At 39.0% G+C, this 24400-nt stretch overlaps 1 protein-coding gene across 5 annotated transcripts in view; it reads right to left on the bottom strand.

Annotated features, from left to right (window-relative positions):
* Positions 1-796: 796 nt before the first annotated feature.
* Positions 797-24400, bottom strand: part of LOC100870130 (limbic system-associated membrane protein) — a 220662-nt gene continuing 197058 nt past the window's right edge. For 2 of the 5 annotated variants that reach the window (XM_086903395.1, XM_086903385.1), the window contains exons 2-6: positions 21117-21226; positions 16117-16289; positions 4653-4808; positions 3121-3454; positions 797-2304 (exon numbers count right to left, since the gene is read on the bottom strand). In XM_086903395.1, the coding sequence (XP_086759521.1) occupies positions 2165-2304; positions 3121-3454; positions 4653-4808; positions 16117-16289; positions 21117-21174 (861 nt within the window). In that variant the 5' untranslated portion in view covers positions 21175-21226 and the 3' untranslated portion in view covers positions 797-2164. Of the gene's footprint in view, positions 2305-3120; positions 3455-4652; positions 4809-16107; positions 16290-21116; positions 21227-24400 lie in introns of all 5 variants that reach the window. The other 3 variants (XM_086903374.1, XM_086903369.1, XM_086903376.1) reach the window with 2 other exon arrangements.

The following is a 24400-nucleotide window of genomic DNA, read 5'->3' as shown; positions in this document are numbered from 1 at the left end:
ATCGATTACGAACGAAATTGGCATTCTTCCCAGTAAACGCACGCGGTTTCGCGTTCGATATCCTTATCGATTAATCGTGTCTAGAACCGCTCTTAGAAGCTCGTTCCGCGGTTGCAGTAATGTTAGTGGCCGTCGTTATCCGAGCTCCCCCCAGCGGATTTCGATATTTCTCCAACCGAATTTGCGGTTGAATTAATCCGTTTTAACAGGATTCCAAGCCGAGATAACGAAGACTCTCGTAATAACGTTTGCCACTGGCGTGTTAAAGCTCGCGTAAAGTTCGAAGACTCTTCGGGAGAGATAGATAACGCGGCGGGGCGAGCCGTGCACATTTATCGGTCTGAAGCTATTCCAACAACTTTCCTTACGGAGTTTCGTGAAATAACTTTTCCTTCGCGTCGTTTATTTCACGGTGATCGTGCTACTTTACCTTCAATTTCCTGCCCCATCGTTTACCTATCGAACAATGAAAACAAATGATAAACTTGGAAAAGTTTTCGCGACGCGTCGCGCCGCGATGTAACGTATCGCGCGATTTTTCGACACGACACGTTCGCAAAGTGAAGACGTGAGTGAAATTATCGACCGAACACGTTCACGAAATACGAGCCGTGAGCGAATTATCGACCGAACACGTTCACAAAAACGAGTCGTGAGCGAATTATCAACCGAACACGTTCACAAAAACGAGTCGTGAACGAATTATCGACCGAACACGTTCACAAAAAGGAATCGTGAGTGAATTATCGATTGAACGCATCGATAAAAAGGAGCCATGGGGAAAATATCGATGGAATTTTTACGATTAATGTTTTATTGAATGTATAATTAGGATGTAATATTTACATTGATTCCATTCACTTCAATGGACGCGATAAACGTGCGAATCGCGTGAATATCTGTCACGAATCTCCGAGAACGGGTATATATATATATTCGGCAAAATCGATTCACTTCACTTCACGAAAAATCACGAAGAGAACAGAGAGCGATTTTATTTCAAAAAAAAAAAGAAGAAAAAAAGGAAAAATCTCCAACACTCGATATCGGAGATTCGACAGAGGATCGAAGGAAGAACCACTTTCACGTCACAGAACGTAACGTGTGCTCGTTCATCTCGGGTCCAGAGAGTGTTACTTATACGCTACCTGTGTATGTGTGTGTGTATGTGTGTGTGTGTGTGTGTGTGTGTGTGTGTGTGTGTGTGTGTGTGTGTATACGTATTGTACGTAATACGCCCATTCCTCTCGTGTGAAATTGTATGTGTCTAAGATGTGTGTGTATGTGTATGTATATATGTAAGTGTACATTCATAGCATACGTATAACGCGCGTATGTACGAAGGAAACGCTTCACTCATCGCGTACAACGACGACAGAGACTACTAAACGAATAGAAGATGATCCTCGAATCGACAGGTTCTCCCTATCCTCTCTTCCTTTACAAAGAAGAAGGACAAAAAGAGGGAGGAAGCTCGGCGTCGTTCGTACGAGCTCCGCGTCATTCTATTTCCGAGAGAAAGAGAGAGAGAGAGAGAGAGAGAGAGAAGTTAAAAGTGAAACGTATCTTACCGCATACTTCTAGATCAATTCCACAGAAACGAGAGAGAAAATTATTCCGACCGTGCTCGGTTATTTCTGCGGGACAAAGAAATCGCGGGATAATGAAGGAAACACAGGGAGACGAATGGGAGGGAGAGAATATGAGGAGATAAAAGGGTGAAGGGTGGAATAAAAGGCAGAAGGGAATGAAACAAAAGGATACCTCTGTAAAAATCCTTCCCTCGCGATCGAACCTCGCATTCCCCCCTCGAGAAGAGGGAGTCTCTTTCTCCCCGGACAATGGTTGAAAAGAATCGGGCGGGTGTACGCGTAAGAGGGTCCCCGCCGAAAGTGGCGGCCACACCAGATCCTCCCTTCGTTCCGTGTTCATACGCGAACTAATACACGCGACGACGAAGACACGTTCCAACGTGTTTGGCGGCGGCATTCCGAAAAAAAGGATATCGTCCTCGTGGGATCGATGGTGGGAGTTAGAGGTGAAAAGACGAGTCCCGAATGACCGACCGATCGTTCGACTCATCCTTGCGGAAGAAGATGGACCGGGTTTGCGGTGGTGCGGGGCGGCACGACTAACACACCCGCCCCGTGAGTCGGAGGGCGATTCATGTCGGGTAAAGGCTGGTGAAACTCGGTATCCTCCAGCTGACGGCCGCCAGGAGGGACACCAGAAACTTGCTCGCCAAAATTGCCGGGCCAAGATTCCTCCTGTCTCCGCCGTGCATCGCCGCCGGTTTCTCCTCCTCTGAAACGAGATTAGAAACTCTGACTCGATGGCTGCAAAAAAGAAATTCTTTCTTCGCGAGAATCGTTCTCCTTCAACTGGAATGCGAGACAGAAGGAGAGAGAGACGTTTCACGTACTGGTGGCCGAGCGAGGGAGGAGAGAAGGAGCGTTCTTCCATGTTCTGGAAGAAGGAGAGAGAGAGAGAGAGAGAGAGAGAGAGAGAGAGAGATATTTTCGTATAGGAGCGGTAAAATACCCCTGAGGGCGGCTACGACGTTTTAAACGAGCTCGACTCCTAGTCGGACACAGGAAGCTAGCTAGAACTTCGGACGAGACGAGGTTCGTCTCTTTTTTACATCTTCCGTCTTCCTCGTTCGCCTCCAACTTCGTCCCCGTGGCAGTAGTAGTCTGATCACGCGCGCAACGATCTCCGGAATACCGGCAATCCGATCGAGGAGATGCTCGAGGGGCAGCAACGTCAAATCTTGCTTTTACACCCGAATTTCTATCGAACGTTCGAAATATCGGTGTATCTGCACGTAACACGGAACGTTTCTCTCCTCCTTCACGAGCATTCGATGTTAAGCTTTTGTCTTTCTACCCGCGATACAACTCTCTCTCTCTCGATCTCCCCTTCTTCTTTAATCGAATATGTCAATTTGTTGTCAAATCTTGGGCAAAACGAGATGATTGGAAAGAACTAGATCGCTATACTATTATTATCGAAGCGATTTTGCGACGTCGAGTGTCAACTTATTTATTTAACTTCTCGAAATTAATAACAAATTCCAACGAATTAATAATAAGAATCGATTTCATTCTCATTTTCGCTCACCTTCGATCACGTGAACCATCATGTATGCAGGCTTGGCGTTGCTCGGTACGCAAGTGTAATTGCCGCCATGCGAGGGTTTCGTTTTGTCGACCATCAGGATCGATCCGTTCTTGGTCAGCTCGACTTTCACGCCTAGCTCCTCGTCGTAGTTGATCATGTGCCCCTGGCGATACCAGAACACGTAGAGGGGCGATTCCGCCGCGGCCTTCAGTTGACACTCCAGTCGAAGGCTCGAGCCTTGCTTCACGTGTAAATCGGGGGCGCCTGGTATGATCGAGTACGCTTCCGTGATCTTCAAGCGCACGAAATTCCGTTGCACCGGATGCGACGTAATCTGAAATTTCGAATAGTTCTCCGAGTGAATGAATGCTTCCTTCGACCGATCGGTGTCTCGTACGAACATCACCCACGATTCGCATTCAATATCCAGCTCGACTCGAAAAAAATCCTATTTCTTCCACGAAACGAGGAATATTTCGAAATTATTCGAGACCTCGAGTTTATATTAACCCTTTGCGGTTCCTCGCTGGGTCGAACAAATTTTGTTGAAGGAAGGAATGTATGTAAACATGAATATATTTAATGTTAAATATATGAAGTTAATCGAAGAATATTTTGTTTAATGGAATTTTAGACTTTATTAGAGAACAGTAATTATTATTGTTTCATAATACACAAATATGTTTTAGTTCTTGTATTTTGTCAAAGTGTGAAAATTCTCAATCCCAAATATGCATATGGTAGGTTTACGAGGCCAGTTCGACTTCCTTTTCTTTCTCCATTTCTTTGAACATACCAAACAATAAAATCTTCTTTTTCCTTATTTTGCGACGTATTTTTGTAAAAAAAAAAAAAAATCAAAGCAAGACTGTGATATATCTCTATGTCTACGTAACATTTTAGTTAACTCGTTATTTATTGCTGATTCCTGTAAAACGAAAAGCTACCCAATAGTAACAACAAAGTATTGCCAAATTGGAAAAAAACCTATGGACAGTATACATAACAGAAATTATTTTCTGTCGCCTTTGCGGCGACACAATCATCCCCCGCAAAGGGTTAACACATCGATCATAACGATGCTTTACGACGACGCGTTTAATATGAAAATTTCAGAAATATTTCAGAAATTATTTATAGACGAAGAGAAGTTTTCCAATAACTTTTGAAACGTAATATCGAAACGTAATATCCTCGCTCTTCTCTTCGCTTTAAAAATTAAAGGCGACCGGTATCTTTCACGGCATCCGGAGGGGGAGGGGGGAGGAGGGGGGGGGGAATGTTTGACAAGACGCAGTGAGATTCGTGAGTACGCCGTTTCATTCAACGCCGAAATATTCTTTCCTCGTGTTGTTCCTCTTTCTCGCGCGAGAAGAAACGTCCCATAAAACTTACGCCCCCGCGTCGCAAATTTAAAATATCGTCCCTATTTTACGAAATAAACGATACGCGCATGTTTCGCGCGAACAGAATGAAACACACCGTCATTCCAGGAACGTTCCAGCCTTTTATATTACAATGTGTTTGCATACCTGGCACTCGTATATGCCCTCATCCTGAACGGTGACCGCTCGTATCTGCAGCAACCAATCGGTACTCGAGTGAATCACGACGAATCGTTTGTCGACCGAGTGGGTGCTCTTGCCCACGGTTAACAACCGCCTGTTCTTTCGTTTCATCCACGTGATCTGAAATTGAAAAAGGTTCAATTAAAAGAAAACGGCAGGCCGTACCTGTCCATAAATTTCACGCGCATATTTATGTCTGTGTGTATGCGTGCGTCTATTACTGCTACAGGCGAATGACCCTTCTTTTTTCTTTTTTTTTTTTTTTTTATCAAACGCGAGTTTTAAAATTGAACGAACGCTTCGTCGAGCGTTTTGACGAAACGAAGATCGGCCGAATTCGGGCCGAAAGTTTCACGACGCGGGTTCGAACTCGGCCGTAAAAGCAGCCAAGCAGTGCCAGACCATGTCGTATTTCAATGCTAGCAATCCCGAACCAGTTAGCGTCGTGCTCAAGTAGCCATGAATACCTCTTTCGCTTTCGCCTATGCTCAAAAATTGAACGAAGTTAAACCGACGTGTCCACCCCTCCTAACTAACCTTACCCTCCATCACAGGGGATGTAATAGCGGGAATAAATTATGCGTGTGTGTATGTCAATTTTTTTTTTTTTAAGAGTACCATTCACAAGGATCTGAACGACGAGGCTTTCTTTCGAGAATATTCGAATTTTTATCACCAAAAATAGATTTTTTTTTAACGATATTTATCCAACGAGGATATTGAACGGCGCGTTCAATGGTGAGTATCATTCGGTTTTCTTTGAAAGAGAGAGAATTGTTCGAACGTTCCATTCGAAATAACCGTGTGATCGAAAACGGGACGCATTGGAAATTTCGGATAAAAGGAGCGGCATCCTCGATAAATTCACGGATATCCGGATTAATCAGATAACAAGTAACGAGCGATTTTCTTCGTAAAGCCCGAAATAATTCAGGGACGAGTGGGGCCCTCGTTGTACAGGCGTTAAAAGCATTTAGGTCATTTACGGTAACGATGTATAGGAAACAGCATGTATCATATCATAGGCAATGAGAGAGGCGGAGTAAGCCAGGCTTGTGTCCAATATCAATTACGAAGGCCATTAGCGTACCCTAATTTCAGGGTAATTTTCATTCCTGACCGTGGCGACCACGAAACTTTACTCAATTTGTCCGACACCCGTCGATTTCCACCTCCTCCATTCCCTTTCCGCTTCGAAAAATCCTCCTCCGCTCCGAAATTTCTTAAAAACTTTATTAATATTATCCTTCGCGAATTTATCGATCCTCGATCAAACATTTCGAACCCAAATTCATTTTCACTTGTTTTCATTTGTGTGCTTAAACACACGTCGTTTAATAACACGCGTCGAAATATCGTTGCATGTCCCTCCTCCAATATCCTCGACGCGGTCGAGCTTCAAGAAGTTGAAAATTGGCTCGACGAAGGAACAAGTTCGCCGGTTTTCAAATTGCTCGTTACGGGGCGAGAGTAAAAATGAGCAGGGGGAAATTGACTTTGAAAACAGATTGGACAAAGCTGCGCATCGAGCCGAAGGGGGGAAGGAACGTTGTAGTACTCGTCATAATGCGGAAGCCGGTAACGAGTTTCCTGTGAAACAGATTCAACTCGACCGTAAATATCAGAAAATATCCCGTGACGCATTTACAAACGGAGGGGCGGTGAGTGAAATTCGAATTCGGCGAAATATACACGCGTCACCTGCTCACACCGTTAATTTCATTAAAGGTGTGATTCCCGTAATTCCCGTATTTTTGATCCTGTTGAATTTCGCGTTTCAGGACGTAGTACATCAACGTATTAATGTATTCCTCCTCGTTGCTTATTTGCATCCCAATTTGAAAAACGTATTTTTCAAAAAGAGAGAACGAAATTGAAATAAATTAAAAGATACGGAATCGTTGATTTTTTTTTTTGTTTGAAAATTAATTCAATGTTTATGTTTTATGGATGGTTCGTTGATCATTGAAAGGAAGGATGGAACGTTTTTGGAAAAATTTAACGATCTAAACTCGATCTGTATCACTCCGTAGTGAAGAATGGAGGGTATCGAGGAAGTCTTAATTCGTCGCGAAATTGAGGAAATTGTATATAATTGAATTGTGCCGATTGAAATGAGACGTTCACTGTCGATCGAATCGATCCTGGCATGGAGACAGCTTTCGATGTATAAACCGTTTTAATGCTTAGTCGGCGCGTAATTATCGCCGATTCCATCAAATAGATCCGTAGGAGACCAATTCTCGGGTACATAACGTCGCTGAAACCATCGACTATCTAATCCAGGATGTTTCCACGTAATCCTGAATTCTGTTAGAACGAACTTGTTCTCCGTTATCTGAGATCGATCTAACATTTTGGCGAATCTGCGTACTTTCCATCAACTTTTTCCCTTGAAAAAAGAAGAGGAAAAATAAAATTATCATTCGATTTTTCCCCTCGACCATCTTCCGTTCTCTATCTTCTTTTCTTAAATATATTCCACAGTGGACAGCGAAACAGAATGTCGTGCAACTAGGTTAATTTCATCGAACAATGATACAAAGGTCAACGAAATCGATTATTCTCCTCAACCGAAATGCAAATCGTGCTCTGAAACGCGATTTAATCCCGCTCCGATCTCATTAATCCCCCCTTAATTTCCACTCTTAATTTCATTCCCCGCTGCGAATCCGCTCTTCTTAAACGTGACACGTGTGTTTCGAGAATCCTCCAAGGGATGCTGTTAAAGCAACCATAGGCAAGAAAACCTTCAGAGAGAGAGAGAGAGAGAGAGAGAGAGATCGTATGTGTATACGTATACACGTGCAACCGACCGTCTCGGTATATCGTGAAGCTTTTCAACCGGAGCTTCCACCAATACCGGTGAAAGCTTAATTGGAAACGACTATCCACGGCAGCCTTATACCCTATTCTTAATCTCCCGAATGGGAATTGCCATGAACCGTGGATGGAGCCTGTCCTTTCTGCGATCAGTGGATAACGATGTGGCCGCGCTTTTCGTATCCTCACGAAATCTTAACAAACTGGGTTCATGGTGGAGGGTGGGGCTTGTTCGAAGAAGCCATTATACGCTGGTAAAACGTCTTCGAAATTACCGGGGACCCGGTTGAATTATACTAGCTCCTTATTACACAAATCTCCCCTGGCGGCATTAAGGAAAATTATTCGCCTTCGTGGAATCCTGTACACAAGAGAGACACGACCAAATGTATCACCAGTAAAATCCATTTTCGCATCCTCGTTCAATTTTTAATTAGAAAGCAAAAAAAAAAAATCATTTTCGATCGTGTTTTCAATTTCGAATTCGATGGAGGATGGTAATGCTTTTTAACGTAATTTCGAAAGCGATGGCACGTATCTTCTGCGTGAAGTAATCCATTTTCGGCTTCTAGAGTTTAACGTAACGAGTTTTAGTAAAAAAAAAAAAAAAAGAAAAAAAAATATCTTCGATCGTATTTTCAATTTTTGAATTCGATAGATTTCCCGATGGATGAAGGTAATGTTTTTAACATACTTTGGGAAACGGGTGTAAAATAAATTGGCGTTATCCAATTACTGGTGGAATAATTATTATCGGGTACGATTGCATTGTTCGACGGGATACACGTTGAAAGTTTATACGATTACACGGTTTCGAAATTCCTTTAACGAGGAAAGATTTTCATCGTCTGTTATTGAGAAATTACAAGCAAACTTGGCGTCGAATCACACGCCCTTAAGATCATTAATGGGTATTAATTGAACAGGTTTATGTGGTATCTTATGTCGAATTACATTTCGAGATTGGTTGATATAACTCGCGCATCGAATATTTTTGAAATAACAAATTCGTTTCAGATACGATCATATTTCGTGTAATATTTCATATGACATCTTTGAAATAACATTATTTGAAATAATATTCGAATTCGTGAAATAATATTTTAAATTATACATTTCGAACAAGCGTGTAATTTTATTTCACTTATTCGATAATAATTGCTCGAGACAATTTAAAATATTATTTTTAAACGATGTTACATTACATTATTAACACGACGATGAAATAAACGATTTTAATTTATTTATAAAAATATCAAACTTTTAAAACGGCGGAATAGAATAGTGCCCAATCGTGCCCAATCAATAAATCTGTATAAATTTCAACAGCTTTCATTTGGAATTAAATAAATTCGACGAAAATAAACCTATATACAAACGGGGCGCTTTCGAAACGAGGGGGAGGGGGGAAAATAATTTAAAGCCGAGAACTCGATAAATTCGAAAAGTGTTTGCCCTTTTTAACGTTCGTTACACTTCTAACGATGAGAAAGATCTCTCCAGGATAGCCTCCATAAAGACGGTCTCCTCCAAAAGGCGGTAATAGGAATGGAAATATTTGTCGAGAAAGGAACGTTTGCGCATTTATTAAACCTCTTCTCAATTGCCTTCCTTCCTTCCTTCCTTTGTATTCTTCCTTGTATTATTTCAAAAAAAAGAAAAAACGAGAAGAAAAGAAAGAAAGGGAAAAAATTACAAATTTGCATCCTCCATGTCCCTTGTTTAGCATTCAGAGAGTATAATCGTTTCCCGCGTTTAATCGTGTTTAATCTGCTAAGAAAGTGGACGAGGAAACTCGGCTGGTAAGAAAGAGAGAGAGAGAGAGATAATACTCGGTCGTTCCATCCTGCTACCTCTAACGGTGATGCAATCTGGATTGAGCTGACAACGTAAAACTGGAAGGCGTTCCCAACGGCAGATGACAGTTATGATCTTTACTGCACACGGTTCACCACTTAACGCGTGATTTAACCCCAATCGGCGTTGCGTCGACCGCCCTCGTTTCGCGGTTCCTGTAAATTGGCAAGTTTAACCGTGCGGTGAATAGGTAATGACAGATTTATGCCGCGATGAAAAAAAAATTGTACTTTTACAAGCGAACAGCGGTAAAAGTTCGTCTGTGAAATGTTCGATGGTAACGATGTATCAATTTGTCTCGATTTTTGATCCAATCCGTCGTTGCGAATTGCATATTTCACGCCAGTTTTTTTTTTGTGAATTTTTTTAAAGAGAAAGAAAATTCTGTTCTCTTGTTAATAATAGAAAGAAAAGACGTAAAAGAAAAGGGAGAAACAAAATAGTTTAGGAATTGAAATTTTGATTTCCCCTTCATTCTAATTCCAAGCTATGAAAACAGGGATATCGCGTTTCTGAAACGTTACTTTCTGAACGAAATAATCTTCTGGTATCGCGTACTCGTTAATATTATACCTTCGATCGAACGGACTCGAAAATTGGCCTCGACCATCGAAAGTAATGAATATAAAATTACAATCGATCCACGACGGATAATCTTTCGAAGAAAATTTCTCTTTACACAGGAAAGATTCTTATAGCTGGCGCGATTTCATAACGAGAAGTGGAACGTTCGATTTAATAATAAGTGATCTTTGTGGCGGAATAATTTGTCGTGAGCCCTTGAAACCGGTGTTTCGAAGGGCGGTTTCTGGATTATTCTGGATAAAGTATTCGAAGAAAAAGAAGAAGAAGAAGAAAGAAAAAAAAAGGAGCAGCTTCTTTTTACCGGATATCGAATCGAATAAGCGCAGAGTTACAGAATTCCCCTCGAAAGCGACTAGTTCTCTGGAACAACATTAATCAACGTTACTTTGACCGGAACCCACTTAAGGTGGCTGTTCTTGGAAATTCCCCTCGGCAATCAGCCCATGGATTTCTCATCGAGATCGAGAGAATTAATTTCTATCCTCGCTTCCAGTGTCGAGGTATTGTGTATTCGAGCAACGATTAGAACCGGACTTATTAATCGATTAAATCGTGTTGGCCAGTAATTGGACGTTTCGATGCAAGTGATCCAAGTGATCGGGGAGATGAAAGATTTGAGTTGAAGGCGAATTTTTCGTTCAACTTAATGGAGATAAATTTCGATTTGTAGAGAAGAGAAAGTTGAACATGACTTGTGAAGGTAACGCAACGTGGATTGTTTCCAATTGAATTTCCGTACGAATTTCCATTCGAACAGGTTTTTCGGGGGAATGAAATTTGTTTAATTTTATAAATGTGCCCGATTCGATAAATATTTAATTCCATTACACTTTCGAAAGCTAATCGGAGCGTAACACGAATTGAAGATAGACCGATAAATCTAGAAAGAAGAATAAATTATACCACGTTAATTATTCAGATAATGTGACGTGGCTCTCATATTTTGTTTCAAAAGCCGCAGTTTTTTTTCTATTATTACTTATTATTCAAAATCAATCATCTTTCAATCTATCATTTAACGATTTTCAGGAAGAAATTCATTCGACAGAATTCATTTCCAACCGTTCGTTTTACCCTTCCATCAGGGTTAATTCTTTTACGAAGAATAATTTAATCTTTCAAATGTACTATTAATTCGATAACGATATTACTCGAGGTAATATGATAGAAAAGAGCAAAATCCAGTCCTGTGCCGGTTCGCAACCGACTGCACGCATTCCACGAACAATTCAATCTCGGATCCCTTTGTATTCTCGCTCTCAATTTCTTCGAGTAGATGTTTTTCTGATTGCTATACACACAAGGAGATACGCACACTCGAGGAGAAGAGTTTTTCGAAATTGATATTCCTCGAAACGCTCCTCTCCCTCGTATCTCCCTTTCCGCCACTGATCTCCTCCACTTCACTTCTTTCACTTCTCCTCCCTTCGTGCTCTCGATTCGATCCCGATTCGAAGCCCCTACGTATAAGCCAATACACCCTCTTTGTTTCTGTGTTTTTTTTTCTTTTTTTTTTCACGCGACACACGACACAGATGAATTATCTTTTATTCATGGCTCACAGGTCGGCTCAGGATCCCTGGCAACGACGTTATTTGCTCCCTGACGTCGGCCAGAGTGTGTTTCGCATAACCGTCCACAAGCATTCCCACTTATCTTCTTACCTCCACGGTTAGAGTGGCTCGCATAACCGAATAGATAACGGAATGGATAACAAGGTAGGCGCGATCGACGGGAAGGAAAATGTGTCTCGGGTATAAAAGTTATATACTCGATCATTCCATTGTTGAAAAAGCCATTTTGTCCCGTTTTTTTTTTTTTTTTTAATAATACAATATTCATCACTTAATGGAGCCATTTTCACTCTGTTTCGAAATTTATAAAGTTTGAAATATCGTTACGCATTTATGAGGGAATCTTCGGTTTCGAAAATTTATTTGTACAGTCGTTAAAACTATTATAACTTGTAAAAACCATAGTTGGCGAGGATAAAAAATTCGAACGAAACGAGGGGAGAGATGGATATTGAAAAAATGAAGATGAACTATATATATGTGTATATAGTTCAAAATTGTGTACTATTATTTAAAGAACTTTTATCGATGTCTTTGAACGAACAAAATGGTGTTTAAAATAAATATTCGATTTTCTATATTTTTCACCGTAAATAGTACGATGCTCTAAATTGCATACAAGCTTATTTATTTACGTATTAAAAAGCTCAAGTTAGCCGAGCAAAGTAAACATACGTATATAAAGCGTAAATAAAAGTCACGCAGTGGAAGAAATCAGTGTATGGTCAGACGAGTAGATTGGAAACCGTGTATCGAACAACTTTTATCCCATTTTATTTTAATTGCATAATTGTCCCGAGTTTAAACTTATTTTAACGAATTTTATTTACGGAAACGGAGGAAAGATATTTTTCTCTCAGGCAATACTGAAAGCTAGGAAAGAAAATATAATTGACCGAAATAGAAATATATATATATATATATATTATCATCAAGGAATCGGTCCTTTTCTCTGGTAAAAAGATTTCTCCTCCTATATTTCTTTCTTTCTATAAAATCTTATCAAGCGTTTCCTCGGATATGCTACAAGCATTTGGACACCTGATGCAGTCTAAAAAGTTTCTATCAGATCGTAACTTTTTTTCGATCGTTATTGGATCGTATTGAAAGTATTTCTACAAAGAATTAATAAGAGAATCGAATAAGGGAGAATTACGCGTTGAAGATTTAATTCGAGAAATTGTAAAAAGAAAAAAAAAATAATAACAACGATCGTTTTTTATATTATAAATTTGCGAATTAAAGAAAAAGATTGTTCTGGATAAAATCGACGATTCTTCTTCTTCTTTTTCGTTATTTGTTTTCCCTCTAACTTTTCAATAAAAGAAATCGCCAACCACGTATCGATATTCTCTTCTCATTCTCCCTATTCATAAAATGTTTCCACGTCGTTTTTTAGAGAGAACACCCTAAGATCACACCCCCATTGCATGGGCATATTCGTACTCTGGTAAAAGAAAAAAAAAAAAACTCGGCCGAAAATCCGGTTCGATCTGATCTGTTCTATAAGAAAATCGTTCGTTTCCACGATGTCGAGTGGAATTCGATTTCGACATCTGGCTTTCGTCGCCACGAAAGTATCGAGGGAGACTTCTCCACACGCTTCGTGTACACAACCTAGATTTTCTGTCATTCCCTCGCCCCTTTTCTTTTTTCCTCCCCTTCTTTCTTTTTTCCCTTCCTTTCTTCTTTTTTTTTTTTTCTTTTTTTTTTCCTTCCTCTGGAAAACTTGAACGGAGCACCTGCTACGGTATCGGTTTAACGGCGAAGCCTCGTAAAATATTCTGAAATATTCCCTGCTCCAGGAGTTCGAAGGAAGGCGAGGGAAACGCGATCGAAGGAGAGGAGAGAAAAAAAGAAAGAAAGAAAAGAAACGCGAGGAAATAAGAAGGAGAGGTGGAAGGAACGTGGCTGGCAGGGGAAAAATATGAGATTCGAAATATGCGAATCAATCGAGGGGGTCGCCTAATCTTGTCTGACGCGCGAGATTCCAGACGTACCTCTTGCCGAGAATCAAAATGTGACAGGGCGGCTCGTGGTGGATCGATAGAAAATTTTTAAAACATCCGATCGATTCTACCAAAAACCAAAAAAAAAAAAAAACGTATCGAACGTAAAGATTGATTAAGATTTTGCGTTACGAGCAAATTATTTTAATTGTAATAATTTTATCATTAGCCAACCTTTCTGTTTTTTTGTTTCAGACAATTGGTTCCAACCCCTTCAAAGGCACATGCACGAATATATAAATACTTTGTGTATAAAATTGGAAAAGAGCAGGTGAACGCAGAGGTGATCTTCTGATTTCTTCATACTCGACTCTGTTTCATCGATTAAAAGAATTTTCACGAGCAGTCTAAAGAGGGGGAGGAAGGGAGTGAGAAATATAAGGGTAGGAAGGGGAGGAGGGGAGAGAATGGATCGCGGTGGGCAGAAAGGGAAGGACGAGCAATTTGTCTAAAAGTTCAGGGAGGTAGAAAGAAAATTAGCGGGAGCTGTGGCCGAGCTATTTGTTATCGAGGTGGCAATAATGTTTTCCAGCACGAATTGCCGCGACGTTTCTGCGAATTTCAGTCGTGGCGAAATAATTAAATTTAACGGTATTACTAGTTGAATTATCGGCGTCGAAAAATTTGCCGATCCGTGGAAATCATTTTGCGCGAACAAATGATTGGAAAACGCGAGTACGGTCGAAAAATCTTTTCCCAATATAAATGGATTTCTCCTCTGTAACTGTACTTATTAATCTTCCTCTTCCACGCGAAGAAGTTGATAAACGAACGTTCTTTTTGTACAGGCGCAATTGGAATTTTATCGCACCCTAGGATTTTATCTTATATTCAAGAAACCTTGGAAACCTTTTTTTTTTTTTTAACTTTTCTCTCGAATCACCGACGAGAGACCTTTCTTGAACATCTCTTTCACTTTTAGAACGTCTCTTTCACTCTCTAAATCGCGTCCAAATTCCGTTACCGGATGAAATATATAGTATAACGAAACAGAAATCGATTAAACGAGTCACGGAGTTTTCTTCGAATCAATTAGAAATACAACTGAGGAGGATTCTTCGCCTGTTTAACCGTGATTCGATTACAGCTTGCAAAGCTTGCAAAGAAATTAAATTCACGGCACAAAAGCAAGCAAGTTTGAAAATAGATTGGAAACTTCGCGCAAAATCAGCTTAGAGACGATTCCGCCCCTCTCCCATTCCCGTGTAATCCATTGAACAACATTAGACGAAAAGTTCTATCTTTCTTCTTTTTCCTCTTCCCCCCCCCCCCGCCTCTTTTTTAATGTTTGATATTTATTCCATCTCTCTTCTCCGTTTAACGGTTTACTTTCGAGACACAAAATGTGAACCTGTTTCATCCTCCTTCTTCCCTAACTTTCGAGATTATACAAAAGAATCGGATACGTTCGATTCTTGACGAATCGAGACATCACAGAGAGCGATGTGTATAAGGGAACGATATCTACGGCTTTTAAAGTTGAGCGGTTCGTGGTATTATTCAGTCATGAAATCCCTCTTTCCCTCGATTTACTTTGTGTATGCCGTCTGGCGAGCGGAAATTAAATGAATATCACTCAACTCGGTGCTCGGGAAATGAAAATTGAACGGCCGTGAATACGGTGGAAAAGAAGATATTTAATGGAACGCCAATATAAAGCGGAGAAAGAAAGTGGTGGAGGAAGACGTGGAGAGGAGAAAGCGGCGAGACGTAAAATGTATTCGATTAAAAGTCTCGAGTTTGTTCGAATTAAAAAAATATAATACGGACGAACGCTATCAACATTCTTCTCGATGTATTCCTTTTCTCTCTCTCTCTCTCTCTTTCTTTTTCGCCAACGTCGATCGTGGAAGTCGTGATAGTAGATCGAAGGGTAGACATTTCTTCGCGAGTAATCCCGTTGGTGATTTTTGGTGAATCGTTTTTGATGAACCATCCGTGATCTCTACTCGGGGATGAAAAGCTTTCCTCGTGTTTTTCCAAAAGCTCGTTGATTGACCATTGCCGAAGAAAACAACTTATCAATCAACCGCTTTCGAAGATATCGCGACTGTACTTCCTGGACGTGCTCTCCCCTCGAGAACGATACCAAAGGACTCACGCTGGACTCTTCGAAATTTTTTGGAGGATATTTCCTCCAGGCTCGAAATTTTTCCACTGTCAAGTAATTGATTCGAAAGCAGCGAATAGTTTAAAAAGATCGACAAAATTCTGCTGAAGCGTATTGTAAATATTGCCAAGAAGATTTTACGTATTTACGATATGAGAGAAAGGTTATTATATGCTTGCACAACAACAACATACGTTGTTGAAAGAAAAATCGATATTTTTCGCGAAATTGACGAGACGAGAGCGAAAAAGCAAAGATGAATCGGTTCAGGAGCGCGTTATTGAACGTAAGGGCAAGTATTTGGCGGATGTTAAGCAGTGCTCCGCTCCGTGGCAGTGTGTCGTGTATCGGTATGAAACTAATTTCGACTCTGCATGAATTACACGACGGCAGGGCGAGGCGCGTATCTTGGAAATACTTTTCTGGGTCAATCGCCTTCGAGCTAACTTGTATTACGTAACGACATTTACGGTTCCAGCGCCTGGTTCGGTAATTTTGCACGGCAAATTCGCGGTGCTTCCGCTTTGTGCAAGAACTTCCCTGATGGGGCCTTCGATGACATCTTCGCTTTTATCCTCTCCGGCGGATCTCTTCGCCACTTCGTTGTTGGCGCTCAACGATTGTTGATGCTCCGCCTGGCTCCCTGGAAAAAGAATTGCAATTGCAATCGGTTAAAATATTATTGACCAACTTCTTTGACTGGAAGAAGCCAGGGGGAAAAAAACTTAACCTAATTCTTAATGTACATGCATCCGAATGGTTCCAATGATTGCCGCCAGATGTCTCATCGACTTTTACTTTCTCGAAATTCATCTAGATTCTAATTTCTATAAATATCTAATACGTTTCGAGGAGAAGAGACTGTGTTATGTCAAAAAGAGTTGGACATTAACCCCTGCTGAAAAAGTAAAATAGTTAAAAATTTCGAATAGAGTTACTTCAAGTAATTACTTATTAAATTGTTCGAAATATAACATTTATAACGTAATTATTATAATTGATCCCCTGATGTTGCAATTATTTCCGATTATTATTACGAACGATAAATTATCTAAGTAACTTTACTCGTAACTTCTAAACTATTAAATTTTTCCCATCACTGTTGCCAAGTAAAACAGATATAAGCCATTCGGATAAGAAATCCTTTCAACATATATACAAACTCACAAGTGCTTTTCCATCAGAAAACACAAATATCGTAAGTTTATTATTTTTTAACGAAAACGTATGATTATACGTATCTCTCTTTTCATTCTGTTACTATAATCACAATCATTTATTATATACATAGAATATTTAGACGGATATAAAGTAAATACGAATAATCTCGAATATGATTTTAAAATTCATATTTATTCGAATCCAATCCTCTGAAGAGATTCGCAATTCGGCCAAGGTAAATAAAAAGGGAGGGAGAATTTCTATTAACCCAGATTAATTTTCGCGGAAAAGCCGAACGGTGTAAAATCGTGGCGCGGGCATCGAAGTTTAGCGAAAGCTTAAAAGCTCAAAGGCCTAAGGAGAGATACCATCGGAGATTAGGGACGGTTTTCGCGCTTCTTCGTTGACGAGAAGGGGCACAATGGCGTGCTAGGGACGAGGAATTCCCTGTTTATCTCTCTCTATCTCTCTCTCTCTCTCTCTCTCTCTCTCTCTCTCTCTCTCTTCGAGATTAATGCAGCAGCCGTTGCCACGATAACGCATAACCCCAGTGCAGCGTAAGTGGCTTAACTGAATAACTTAGTCACGACAATTACGAAGCATTGCTTCGCAGCAGCAAAGCTATTACAAATCTGCCTACGGTTTTCGTTGGAATTCACTTCGAAAACGCTTAATTGTCCTACGCGGCTTCTTCCTACTCTTTAATTGCGTTTACATTTACATAACTGGCACGCTCCACTCTCTCTCTCTCTCTCTCTATCTTTTTCCTTCTCTCGCCTTCCGAAACTCGAGAGTCACGTTCCGTATACTTCGCTACAATTTTCATAAATATTCCAGACGTTTGAATTCTTGTTCATTTGGCACAACTGGGATGATCAATGTTCTTTCGTTCACCGAAATGGCAAGTGATTTCTTAAAAAATTCTATTCCATTAGATTCTTCTTCTTCTTCTCGTTGGACAATTTTTAATCAACGATTAAGAGATTCGTTCCGTTTCGAAATTGTTGCTTTCTTATAAATTTCTCGCTGTAATAATATTAAGTTGTGATTAATTTATTAAAAATATTTTATGACTAGTTATCCGAACGAATCTTAATTAATCTTAATTAATAGGAGACACTATAAGATTTCATAATTTTGTTCAAAATAATTTTAATATAATAGAGGAAAACTATTTACCCCTTTGAAAAGATTAATTTTAATATAATCATCACGCCTTGAAGAAAGAACCACTACTAGCATGATAAATGTTTCACTCGTGAAAGCGACACATCAACTTAATGAAACGACGTTAACGCGTTGTAACCTTTTAACCACCCGCGCCGCTTCAACGAAATTAAACAAAATTGCACGGCGCGACGCGAGTGACGGCGGCAATAAAAACGCGGTAAATCGCGTGGACTTGCTCGTGCACGTTCCGTTCAAATCTAGGGCGAATCGTCGGAGGAAAGAAGTAGAGAAAGAAAGAGAGGCAAAATAGAGAGAGAGAGAGAGAGAAGCAACTCCGTAACGAAGCCTTCGCAAGAAAATCGGCGTGGCGATCTAGGATCGCGTGGACGCGCGCCATTTCCTCGCCTCGCATGCGATTTCATGGCTGCCACTATGACGAGATCTCGAGGGATCTGTTTGGGGGGCAGACCCGTGCAGGACGATTCGTGGACTGCGGGGGAAACAGGTCAGGTTTAACGAACCGTCGAACGAGCCTCGAGCAAGGTAACGAGAGCTAATTGCCGACGTTTTCATCGTGTACACGGCTCGAGCTAAATAGATGCTCGTTATATTATAAGCGATCGGCGTATGCTGCGTCCAAATCTTATCACTCGAGGCGAGTGAATTTCTCGTGTGCACGAACGTCATATGGAAATTTTACTATTCGCGATAATACACTCTCCTCGATAATTGCCAGAAATTAGGGATTATCGCGAAGCGAGTGATCGTGAATTGATCTTTCGAAGGAAAATTTTGATTCGCGTGCGCGCCACATGGAAATTTAATTCTTCCTCCACGATTTATTTTGAATCTTAAGATTATTTTATTGATCAATTAATTTAACGTGAATTCTCTATAAATTCACTTGCTTCGTTACAACACTCGTTTGTTCTTTACGTCGATCTGCTCCACGTTTTACACTTGCGCTCTTCGGTTATCAGAAGAGGTTTCCGCTTACATATTTTTCTTAATTTACCGTCACGACGATGACGAAGCACCCCACTCACTCACGGTTACACATTTTAGAACGATAGAATAATCGACGCCTCGTATCGTGAGCCATAATGTTTTTTCGCGGGTATAAAATATTTTCCAGAAGAATGTTTGTTATCGACTTGTCCCCTATCTAGAGAGCTCTCCCTCTCCCCCTACGTGCTAGCGGAGCGGCGCACTCTCGTTTGGCTTTACCGGTCTTTTATGAGCCACGTTGCGATAACGGCAAAGTATTACCGCGTGGGTGGTGCAACCTATTTTGTAGCCGCACGTGTGAACGGACAATGCATGACGTTCGATAGACGTCCCAGCTACGTAAATTCCTTTCGCAAGTAAGGAAACGACCCGCAAGATACGGTCCATATTGATTTTTTTACGGTAAGGTGAAAAATTATTTTCACGCCTTTTTTTTCTCTCTTTTTCTTTTTTTTCTCCTTTTTCTTCTTCTTCGACTTCCTCAAAGTCTTGTATAAAAGTTTCTCTGCTCGTTTTACTTCCGCAAGTTTTACTTCCTTCGTTCCAGTGGTTGCCGATACTTCGAGCGAGGCAAATGATAATTAAACGATAATTTTAATATTTCGATCGAGAAAAAAATGAGAAAATAATCGCTTTCTCCTGTTTGGATTAATTGGAACAGATAAGCAGCTACTCTCGATCCGTAATCCGATGTTGGTTGTAAATTGTGCCTCGAGAAATATTTTTGCAGAAATTCAAATTGGACGGAGAAGTGAGGAAAGAATACGATAAAGTTTGTGCAAACAGGTTTTAAATCTGTTTCAACCTTATTAAACAAAGAGTGTAATTATAAAAAGCTTTTCCAAAGAAGAGAGAAATAGAAATATTTCAACGAGTGAATATAATTTACGTACTGCGGTAAAAATTGCGTGACCCGAGATAATAGAATATTAAAAGTAACGCACAATTTTAAAACTCTGAAAAGAAAAATATCGAACTTTATTTTAGAATCATTTAATATTCCATCACTGATATATCAATTACAAATTCACCATCCTTTTCATTCCTTAAATCGTATCCCTTCAAGGCCTTTTTCGTAGGCCTTGCTCCAAGCAAAGTGCCTCAATTAATTTCAATTTCGACTCTCGAAAGATCGGCAAATTAGAAATCGTAAAATATTCTCGCGATAAAGCCTCTCTCCGCCTCTTTAATTAAATCTCCAATTAAATGTCTCCCCTCCCTCTCGAATATGTCGTACACTCGACGATAATTACGAGCCGTTCCCAAAACAATTGTTCTCAAAATTTAATCTATCGCAGTCGAAGGAATTGGCGAGAGGACATCACGGAGATGTGGCAAGATCGGAGAGAAAACAGAAAGAGATTCCTTCTCGATCGAACGAGGGAACGAATGATTTTCACGAGCGTGGAAAAGTTTGCCAACAGTTGCCAACGAGGTGAAACTTTGTGCGGTCATCGATAATCGGATATTACTTGTCAGCTATCGGATCATAATTATGAATTGAAGCGTTTTCCGCGTCAGCGTGAAGCGGAAGAGAAATTTCTGCCGTGCGCATTCCGACAACCGATTATAACGATGCATCGGTTTGACTGATCGGTTAGAAATTACCATTGAATTACCAATCGTTGATTATTCGATTATTGATTGGATCATAGAGGAGAGTTTTATAGTAGTTGCGATTTGACTCGTTATCCTTTTCTCCAAAAATGGTAAAAGCTTGCTTTTTTTTTTTTTTTTAAGTAGGAAAGAGCATCGATAAAAGATTTGGAACAAGTTTTGGACATTGGTCATTGGAAATGCACGCTATTCACCAGAAGAGGGATACAGGATAATGTTATTACTGTGGAATATTTCACGAAATCTATGCTCAATAGCGGGAGTCTGAGCCGGGCTCTGTAAGAGCTATTCGAAGGAATTTATTGCCCAAATAGAAGAAAAATTATACGGAAAGGATCTCTCTTTGAAACCTATATAAACGTCCAATTGATATAGCAAGAGACAGAGCACGTGTTTCCACGTTAAAGTAATAGCTCTCCTCCATTCTTCTTTTCGTTCACGAATATATTTCACGAGTGTATGTAATATTAATTATTTTTATAAAGATGCAATGAATTTTACGATCAATACTCACCAGTGACGTGGAATTGTATTTCCAAAAGAATGCTCAGCAGGATCAGAAGCGCTCGCATGGTGACAATTAATCTTGCAACATCGTTACTTCAGACGTTCATCGTACTTGTACTGTAACAAAAAGAAAAAAAGAGAAGAAAATAATTTTTCCTTCTTATCTCTCCTTCTTTCTCACTTATTGCATCAAGATGTCGATAACACTCGACCCTTTCATTTTCGTAGGATGAATTAATTAATAAGAGATCGTGGAAAGGAAGGATAAAAATAGAAGAAGAGAAGCTTTCAAACAGACTGTATCGTAAAATATACAATAGAATTAGCCTTCCGTGATACACCACGGTCTTAGTTCATTCGTGATTTCATCTTTGTTATACGCAAGGAGGGCAATGCTCATATCCTCGTATATAATCGATATGGATTCAAGTGGTGGGGTTGCGACCCTTAGTCTCTCTCCTCCCTCATTCAAGCCTTCAACCTTTCGCTCCAAGTGGCCCACCTTTGTCAAGCATCTTCGACACGGGGAAGAAAAAGAAAAAATGGGGAGAAATATATACGACGAGAACTCGTCGACAAAAGATTCTCAAATATGGATTGTGTAGGGGATATAGCGAAACATTTTTATTATTCATGAGTTTCGAAATGACGGGAAAGGGAATTAACAATTTAAATCGATTGCTTTTTTTTGGATTAATCCTTAAGCGTGGATTAACCCTTTCAATAACGCGATTCAAATTTCTCGAATCGATAAATTCGTAATTTGTATAAAAATAAAACAAATATATATGTAGATTCGTTGTAATAATAAATGAAAACAACGAGGAATAATAATTTGGGAAACGTGCGAGAATATAATCCGTAAAATAAATGTTGAAATGGATCGACTTGTTGAAATTATTTAAATATAATAGTATAAATATATTGTGTTTAGAATTCTTACGAGTTTACGAAAGAAATAATCTCTGATTATTTTTTTAAAATATTATCTTTACGAAAAATATTATTTTTGGGAAGAAGATTCGAAGATTCAACGAATGTAATTTGTAAGAATGTTTCTGAATCGGACCAATTTTCCTTTGACATCTGTTTAGTTACGTCGACGATAAATTACTGTTCCTACAAAGAAGAAATCTGTAAAGATTTCATAAGTTTCCATTTGAGGAAAACTCGTGAGGTGCATCGTGTCCACGGATAGAAATGTCTACTGAAATTCAACATCGATTTATCATGCTGTCTCTTACAGCAATTCAGGCACGTTTTTGATCCTCGTTTTTTTTAATTTTCATTTTTTGTTGGGCGAATACGATTGTACGTACAAAAATAAATGTATTTATTTCGTGAACTATATCTAAACAGGACACGGGAGATAAAAAATAGAAAACGTTCTAGAAACTGAATCGTAACCGAACCGAAATGTCGAAGGTTTACCGCTATACTGAACGTTGAAATATTTTGCACGAATGTATATACGTGTAACTTTCTATTTCGAGTGGGGATATGTGACCCCCGGTTCTTACGACTTTAATACTAAGAAAACAAATTTGAACTTCGTTCGCTTAATCGAGGTTATAAATCGCTTCGATTATTTTCCATCGAAATTATTATAATAGAAATTCTTTTAACATTTCATCTCTCGCATTCGATTTCCATTTCTTCATTTTTTTTCTTTTTCTTTTTTAAATTTTATTACAAGCAAGCAAATTTGAATTTCGTTGATTCAACCGAGATTATAAACTTCTAAATAATTATGTACATTTTTAAACTTATCACCGCGATTATTTTCCATCGAAATTATTATTTTAAACTCTTTTAACATTTTATCTTTCGCATTCAATTTCCATTTCTTCTTTTTTTTTTTAATTTCATTACAAGCAAGGAAATTTGAATTTCGTTGATTTAATCGAGATTATTAAATAAATTGTTAAATAATTATATTTACATTTTTAAACTAATCACCGCGATTATTTTCCATCGAAATTATTATTTTAAACTCTTTTAACATTTTATCTTTCGCATTCAATTTCCATTTCTTCTTTTTTTTTTTTTTAATTTCATTACAAGCAAGCAAATTTGAATTTCGTTGATTTAATCGAGATTATTAAATAAATTGTTAAATAATTACATGTACATTTTTAAACTAATCACCGCGATTATTTTCCATCGAAATTATTATTTTAAACTCTTTTAACATTTTATCTTTCGCATTCAATTTCCATTTCTTTTTTTTTTTTTTTTTTTTAATTTCATTACAAGCAAGCAAATTTGAATTTCGTTGATTTAATCGAGATTATAAACTGCTAAATAATTATGTACATTTTTAAACTAATCACTGCGATTATTTTCCATCGAAATTATTATTTTAAACTCTTTTAACATTTTATCTTTCGCATTCGATTTCCATTTCTTCTTTTTTTTTTAATTTCATTACAAGCAAGCAAATTTGAATTTCGTTGATTTAACCGAGATTATAAACTTCTAAATAATTATGTACATTTTTAAACTAATCACTGCGATTATTTTCCATCGAAATTATTATAATAGAAATTCTTTTAACATTTCATCTCTCGCATTCAATTTCCATTTCTTCTTTTTTTTTTTTTAATTTCATTACAAGCAAGCAAATTTGAATTTCGTTGATTTAATCGAGATTATAAATTGCTAAATAATTACATTTACATTTTTAAACTAATCACCGCGATTATTTTCCATCGAAATTATTATAATAGAAATTCTTTTAATATTTCATTTTTCCCATTCGATTTCCTTTTTTTTTTTTTTTAAATTTCATTAGAAACAAACAATCGAATAAAAACGACATTACAGATAATCAAAAGAATTAAAGGAAGAAACACCAATATCAATTATCCCATTTTCAATAACATCCAATCACCATTTTTACGCCCGGAATTTCTAACAAACGAGCGGATCCGTCGAATTGGTTTGGCCCGAGTTTTTCCTCGTGCACGGAACAGTCGTAGGACAATATTCGATAACTCAATCGGGAGGCGAGGGAGGGAAGGGAAATATCGGATGGAAGAGGATATCCGAAATATCGCTTGTTTATCAGCATTTTGCATCGTCCTCCCTTCACCCCTCGCTCCCCCCTCCCCATTCGAAACATTCCGCGTTTCAATTCATCCCCGTGTTTACCCACGCTTAACAATTCAAACAACCTGTCCATTCGGCCAACTCTGCCCAACTTTTCAACACGCCGCGTCATTATTTCTCGCCTTTCCTCCGCCTCCTCCCGATTATTATCGCCCGCTATCGCGTATAATAAACTTCAAC

The sequence above is a fragment of the Apis florea genome, unplaced genomic scaffold (genome assembly GCF_048593485.1).
Source record: "Apis florea isolate Af1SG1 unplaced genomic scaffold, ASM4859348v1 contig_1615_pilon, whole genome shotgun sequence".
Lineage (NCBI taxonomy): Eukaryota > Metazoa > Arthropoda > Insecta > Hymenoptera > Apidae > Apis > Apis florea.
Note: the sequence above shows the minus strand (reverse complement) of the source record. Positions and strands in the feature narration are given on the sequence as shown.